This window comes from Eschrichtius robustus, chromosome 5 (genome assembly GCF_028021215.1).
Source record: "Eschrichtius robustus isolate mEscRob2 chromosome 5, mEscRob2.pri, whole genome shotgun sequence".
Taxonomy (NCBI): Eukaryota; Metazoa; Chordata; class Mammalia; order Artiodactyla; family Eschrichtiidae; genus Eschrichtius; species Eschrichtius robustus.
Genome location: NC_090828.1, coordinates 63,757,278 through 63,764,676, shown reverse-complemented (window position 1 = coordinate 63,764,676; position 7,399 = coordinate 63,757,278). Strand labels below are relative to the sequence as shown.

The following is a 7,399-nucleotide window of genomic DNA, read 5'->3' as shown; positions in this document are numbered from 1 at the left end:
ATATTTTTTATTTAAAAGTCTGCAATCAGAAAACAATCTGTCGTATCATATAAATTTTTCATGCCCAGATATTTACTCATCCATTTTCCTGAAAGACCCAATAAAATAGTCAGAGCCACAGTCTATTTTAAATTAAAATGCATGGCTTTAAGGGCTATTTGACATGCAGTAATTATTTGCATAGTCTTCTAGCCAAGCATAGAAATTGCTAATGTCTCTCTCCTTGAAGGAAATGAACTGTGCAAAAAATTTCAAGCAAACATGATCCAACTGTTCACACAAAAGAAAGATTGCATAAGAAATGCATTGTGTCTCTACCCAAATTTCTCGTCTACTTGTCACAGATCAGCATGTACTTCACCTCTTTGGCACCAGGTAAAATCATAAACAGATGAGCTTTTCAGTAGAGGAGGGCAGACATGCCCTCTCCACAGATGGTCAGTATCACATGTCGCAGTAATGGCTGGACACGCCACGAAGGTACCATATAAAAACAGTGGGACTCAGAGCACTTCGGCTCCACTTGCTCTATGTTTAGAATTGCCTCTCTTTCAAGATGGATTTCCTTCATAGGAACGGAGTGCTCATTATTCAGCATTTGCAGAAGGACTACCGAGCTTACTACAGTTTTCTAAATTTTATGTCCAATGTTGGAGATCCCCGGAATATCTTTTCTATTTATTTTCCACTTTGGTTTCAACTTAATCAGGCAGTTGGAACCAAGATGATATGGGTAGCAGTCGTTGGGGATTGGTTCAATCTTATTTTTAAATGGTAAGCCTTCTGTTTTGTTTCATTTTTCCTAAAGCTTATTCTTAAATTTGTAGCTTGGTCTTAATGATCACATTTCAGATGTGTATAGTTTTACTTGGAAAATCTTTCAAACATACCAGCTAACTTGAAACACCTATTCCTAAATAGAACTTACATAAAGGCATAGAAATGTATACTTGATCTGGCTTAGAAGAAAATTCCAAAAGCCTGTTACATATATGATGGGATTAACCAAGGAGTGAGTTAAACGAGCAGCGCCATAATGAACAGATTGATAATTCCAGGAACCACTTTGATATTTCCAGTCTAAGTATCCAAAGCACCCAAGGACTTTGCCTGCAAGGAAAAAAGTCCCTGTTTTTATTGGAACCTAGGATGCCCAAACTCCAAATGACTGTCATGCTCTGTATTGAGACACAGGCCAGAAAGCAAGTTCTTTCAAAGTCTTTTAATCACGAGTTTTCCCCATCAATGTTCTGCTTGACTCATTTTTATAGGAGAGAATCGTTAGTCTCCAATTAAGTGATAGTTGTATATTTAAATATATATGCATATTTATATTTCTTTAAATACAGGATATTATTTGGTCATCGGCCTTACTGGTGGGTCCAAGAAACTCAGATTTACCCAAATCACTCAAGTCCATGCCTTGAACAGTTCCCCACTACGTGTGAAACAGGTCCAGGTAAGCAATTATAGCAGTCGCAGGTTAACTAAAGATATTCCAATAGAGAGCCATTGTGTATGATTATCATCTAATAACTGTACGATATCATACAGGGTACTAAAGAAAATGTCATGCATGAGGATGCTAAAAGTTCATAAACAAAAATTACTAATGAAAAGGACAAAAGTTTTATGAGTAAGAAAATTTCATTTTTGTATTTGTAAAAGCGTTTATTAAGAGAATAGTCCCCAAATGATTTTATGGTTGGCATTTTTTAGAAGAATGTCGTGGTTTGATACTGAAACAAACAAAAAACAATTAGCTAGAACAAATCCCCCAAAAACTATATTAAATCCTAGAAATGTTGATTTATCTGTTGCTGTGCAACTTTCACAGTTATTATCTTCTGAGAATCACATGAATGAGGAGACAATAGACACAGTTTCCGTAAGAAAGATAAGGACTTCCTGGTATTACTATTGCCTATAGAAATTCTCTCTAATCTTATAATTATTTCTTTCAAATTTCTTTTTTCTCTTGTGTATACAGTATATAAGTAGACTTCTTGATCCACTTTCTTTTTTATTATAAGTAAGACTTTGTATGAGTGTAAAATCTTTACTATGGGAGTTGAGTTTAAGATTTTAAAAAAGGTTTTTTAAAATATATATATAAAGGTAAACTACATGTTGTTTTAATTTCTAAGACTGTGTTATATTGTACCTCACCTCACCACAATTTGTTACATAGCCTAAAGTTCTTGGCATTTGACATCCTGAGACTAACCCTGAATACAGTCAATGTGTAAGTTCCTAGTAAGTTTTCTGGATATCTTTATTTTTTGCTCTCATAAGAGTAGACGTCCATCTGTTACAGTACTTATCAAACTATATTATAGTTAATTCTTTAATATCTGGCTCCTCCAATAGACTGTGCATTCCATCATGTCAGGGATGGTGTGTATTTTACCTTTGTGAAAGCAGTGTGGGATGGATGGATGAATGGATGGATGGATGGATGGATGGATGGATGGATAGCCTTTCAAACAATTGAAATGCTACTTTGGTTTACCCCAGAACTTCCCAGCATGTGTTCTGTCTTATGAGACATTTTCTGAAAAAAAAGAAAAGAAATATTACATTTTACATTCACTCCTTGGAGATGTACAACTCATGAAGCATATAAAAGGCTCTGAAAATTCCTGTTTAAGAAATAGACTTGAAAGAAACAGATCTATAAGAAATAGATTAGTCTTTATTTAACTTAGTGTTCTTCAAAAAGAGACTGGTGTTTAACCTGAAGGAATCTCCCCTTGGTAAAAACTCAGGGAGGACATCAAAGTAAAGTGATTTTTAAAAAAAGATCAAGCAACATGGGAAAGACATTCCGGGAATAGAAAGGTTACCTGCCTGCTGATTTCTTCTGCCAGGATTAATACCCCTTTATAGCTTCCCTCATCCTTTTAATGACAAAGACTCCTTCTGCAGTGGCCAGCCACAAGATAGGCATGGGGGTAGCTGTTGGTACTCAGCAGTCAGTTGGTAAATCAGACATAACAATGATAGCCTTTAGATGTTTGACTTTTCAACCCAAGGAAAATAAGCTGATTCAAGATCCAATCCAAGTACTTCAGTTTTCTCATCAATTAAAAACAATTAGATATGAAGAATGACTAAGGATGTGGCAGATTTTCTGATGCAACAGCCTGAGTTCTTAGTTACCCTTGAACATTTTGATTTCTGGACTTCGATGAACTTGAATAACCTGGGGAAAAAATTTGAAATAGTATTTTGAGGCTCAATTTGACTCAGTTTTCTTTATTTCTACCTATTTCTAAACATTACATAGAGCCTGTGCCCCGTGGCTTTTTTTTTTTTTCTGAGTTATTTATAATTTTCATGGCTAATGTGCTATTCTATTGTCCATTTCTGATAGTCATACTCTATTAGCCACCTTTCAAATGGATTGCCACTTTCTTGTTGCAGGAAGTCCATCTGGCCATGCAATGGGCTCATCATGTGTCTGGTATGTCATGGTGACAGCTGCCCTGGGCCACACCATCAGTCGGATGGATAAGTCATTCACCACTCTGCACAGGTCAGCTTTGCTCCAGTCTCTGTAGCCCTGGAACATGACAGTTTCAAACACAGAAAGTCTTTTGAAAAATTCAGCTTAGTGTATTTTTAGTTATTGAAATGTGCTTATTCAATTCTATCATATCCAAAATATCAAAATGAATAGAAAATTAATATTTTGCTTTAAGATAATACCTTAATTAGTTCACAGCAATTACATTATAGGGTTGGATATGTTTAATTGATTAATGATTTTCTAAATGTGCCTTTGGGTTTCCATAATACAATAATCACTTTGGTAGCTCACAAATAGGTCATCTAAAATTACATAATGATGTATTTTTGCATGCACATTCCCTTGCTTTAAGATTAACTAGACATTTTGAGAAGCATCATTCCCCTTGAATGCATCCGTTACTTTCATATAATTATGCTTTCTTCTTTGAATAGCCAATGATTTTGACATCAATAAAATATATTCTAGCTTTAAAGATTATGCAACCTTTTAAATTAAAAACATTCTAGAGACAAACTTAAATTTGAATGTTAGTAGATTTAATGTTAGTAGATTCATAACATTCCGAAAGGCCTAGACCTTTAAGATTATTCAAAATTTTTGTAGAAATTTGACTTTTTCCTTCTTTTCTTTCCTGATATACTTTATCATTAAAACAATTCTGAGCACCACTTTAATCATAAACTATTAGGCTACCTGAGATAAGATTTGCCAGTTAATTGCATAAAAAATACTGAAACATACACCATTATATAAGTTCTTTATAATAAAAAATTTCCAAGATCCATCTCATATTCTACTTTTTAGAGTAATATTGGGTAATATACAAAACAAGTAACCAAAGGAATTTGGGCATCTTTAAAGTTTATCCTGATGAGACTGTGACCAGTATGCCTTAAGGTATTCGTTATCCCAAACAGCAACAATAGAGAGTTGTTGTAATTAAAAGAAATTAACATTTTCTATCCATAGACAGTTTTTCAAAGTAGGAATCTAGCTAAGCCTCACCTTTTCTCTGTAGTTCATTTTCTCCTCCAATTCCCAAACCTGGAAAATCATTTGTTTCTTCTAAAAAAAAATTCTCTTGACTCCTCTTTGATTCTTATAACTGCAACATTTCCTTCATCCCTCAAAATGTATTGAGTGCCTACACCTTACCTAAACATTACCACACCCTTATTGATTCTTCCATATGGATAACTCCTGCTTACTTTCTCTTTGAAAGTCTTGTTTCTCTCTATTCCTTAATTTTTCAGTAATCAAAGTTTGGTCCAATTATCAGGAACAAATCATTCAGAACACTCAAGGATTCCTAGAACTCATTATTGCTAATTCTTTTTGTATTAAAATGATGAGCATTGCTTGGATTTAAATATTTTTATAAGTTTTCTGCACACTGCTGCTTCTAATCCAAGACATATAACCCATAGGTCACTTTTCTGTTCCTTATTTTCTACGTGTCAAAAAACAAGGAGCCAGGACTCTTGAGAGTCTGTGAAATTAAACCCAGTGAAAACTTGCCCTTGATGGAATGCTCATGTGTTTTTATCAGCGTGGCAGCTGCCTCTCCAGTGAGTTTTCTTCAAGCAAAGAGAGGCTGAGAGAGGAAAGAGGAAGCACATGTGACAAGGAGTAAAAAATACATATAATTCATTCTTGATCGTTGTGGACATTAATAATTCCCCCAAACTTGAATTTCCCCTACTTCATTAAAATAATTTTCAGGATGCCAAGTTGGCTTCCTTTTATAGCATTTATTAAAATCTCAGGATATACCACTGGTTAAGTTTAATGCATTGATGAATGTAGAAACATCTGTTAAAGCTTTTCAAATCCTATGGAGTACATAGAAAAATATTCTGGAAGAAAAAACTCTAGAATCATGATATTATATCACAGCTAGAAGATTCCTCTGAGAAAGATCATCTGGTGTCACCTCCCTCCCCCCCCCCCCCCGTTTTTATGAATGATACAATTTCTTTGCCTTTTATGCTTGTATCTATTCTTCCATCGTAGACTCACCTGGTCATTTCTTTGGAGTCTTTTTTGGTTGATTCAAATCAGTGTCTGCATCTCCAGAGTATTCATAGCAACACATTTTCCTCATCAAGTTATTCTTGGAGTAATTGGTGGTAAATATGATCACTTACCTTTAGTTGTGTCATTGAACGCTTTACTGTCATTTGTTTTATGTTGACTCTCTCTGCTAATGTTCCCCAATCTCAGGTAATCCTGTCAAGCCACTGATACTTAATGCTACCCTGGGAGCTTAAGTGGTTCCTCACACCTTTCAAAGTCTCCATGGACACAATGGCACATTCTCACTCAGTAGGATAAACCCATTACCTCTTAGTGAGATGGGCTTCTCTGAAATGTGGCTAGAGCTGAGTCCAACTCCCAAACCACCACTTAGGATGGCGTGCTTGTGTCTCGGTTTGGGGGATTTAATAAGGCCTTCCAACCTGCACACCATGCCACTCTCTCTGAAATACCTGCAGTGATTATTACCTGACTGTGGACTTCATTCAGCAGCTGCTTTGTATTTCCAAGGCAGCATTCACCATGACTGAGTTTACACTGTTCAGCCCCATGTACCTTTTAAAGGCTCTCTACGTTAATTGGCTGTGGCAATTGAAAAATTAATTGCAAGCACCTAGATCAGTGCTCTGCCTATAAAGTGGTTGTCACTCAGTGCCCTGGACTCCTGACCCAGCCCCCTGCACTAATGTGGATGGTGAAAAGACCATGGGGCAAGTGTGGTTTTAGTTATTGCCTTAAAAAAGGGCTTTGGAAAATGGATAGAACCTAGGTTTCTACAGCCCTTTATCACTGAAAACTATGGCTAAATTCTTTAATGCAGAGAGGAATAATTCCTGAGAGGCTCAAAGGCACACGGTTATCTTCAGTGTCTCTTTCCAATCCCCAGGCATGCTTGTGGCAGAGGCCTTTGAACACACTCCAAGGATCCAAACGGCCAGCCTGAGCACATACTTGAAGACCAACCTCTTCCTCTTCCTGTTTGCACTTGGCTTTTACCTGCTTCTCAGACTGCTTGACATTGACCTGCTGTGGTCCGTGCCCATAGCCAAGAAGTGGTGTGCCAACCCTGACTGGATCCACATTGACACCACGCCTTTTGCTGGACTCGTGAGAAACCTTGGGGTCCTCTTTGGCTTGGGCTTTGCAATCAACTCGGAGATGTTCCTTAGGAGCTGCCGAGGGGAAAACGGCTATAGGCTGAGCTTCCGGCTGCTCTGCACCCTGGCCTCGTTGACCACAATGCAGCTCTACCATTTCATCAAGATCCCGACTCACACGGAGTATTTATTTTACGTGCTGTCTTTCTGTAAAAGTGCGTCCATCCCACTGACTGTGGTTGCCCTGATTCCCTACTGTATTCATATGTTAATGAAACCGAGTGAAAAAAAGATTCATTAGAGTTGTGCGGAGGGTTAGTGCCGTGTGGCCCCAGGATGACCCTCCTCCTCCATCCTCCGGTAGGACCACAGGGCGGGGAGAGACTGGAGGCTTCCATTCGGAGGTCACAAAATGGCGGCCAAAGGACCCAATCCATTCATGTGTATGATTAGTTTGGCCTTCGGGGTGGTCTTTTTTTTTTTTCCCCTATTTTAGATTAGTTGCCAACATTTAAAACCAGGATATTTGACACAAAAACCTGAATTTCTGTATTTTCCCAAAAAAATCTGACAATATGGTAACACAGGGCCTGCATTCCCACCTGGAGACAATCCACTGTTGCTGACTGACCCCAGTAGGAGACGTGCTCTTTGCAGGCTATGACAGTTTTCAGTACCCTACAGGACCCCCAGTATCAGATAACTTTATCATCTTAAAGTCAGGCTGCTT

The 7,399-nt window shown here is 37.5% G+C and overlaps 1 protein-coding gene across 2 annotated transcripts; it reads left to right on the top strand.

The window, feature by feature from the left end:
• Nucleotides 1-556: 556 nt before the first annotated feature.
• G6PC2 (glucose-6-phosphatase catalytic subunit 2) lies at nucleotides 557-6,970 on the top strand. Of its 2 annotated transcripts, XM_068543937.1 has the most exons (5): nucleotides 557-774; nucleotides 1,350-1,459; nucleotides 3,427-3,538; nucleotides 5,549-5,664; nucleotides 6,459-6,970. In XM_068543937.1, the coding sequence occupies exons 1-5, from the start codon at nucleotides 557-559 to the stop codon at nucleotides 6,968-6,970; spliced, it is 1,068 nt and encodes a 355-aa protein (XP_068400038.1). The 2 variants fall into 2 exon arrangements, with proteins under 2 accessions (XP_068400038.1, XP_068400039.1); XM_068543938.1 differs by lacking the exon at nucleotides 5,549-5,664 and having other exon boundaries at nucleotides 6,459-6,483.
• The last annotated feature ends 429 nt before the right edge of the window (nucleotides 6,971-7,399 follow it).

Coding starts and splice junctions, on each gene's coding strand:
- G6PC2 (XM_068543937.1), top strand. CDS start 557: ATGGATTTCCTTCATAGGAACGGAGTGCTCATTATTCAGCATTTGCAG. Junction 1,460..3,426: donor TACGTGTGAAACAGGTCCAG/GTAAGCAATTAT, acceptor TTCTTGTTGCAG/GAAGTCCATCTGGCCATGCA. Junction 3,539..5,548: donor TCATTCACCACTCTGCACAG/GTCAGCTTTGCT, acceptor CTTCCATCGTAG/ACTCACCTGGTCATTTCTTT.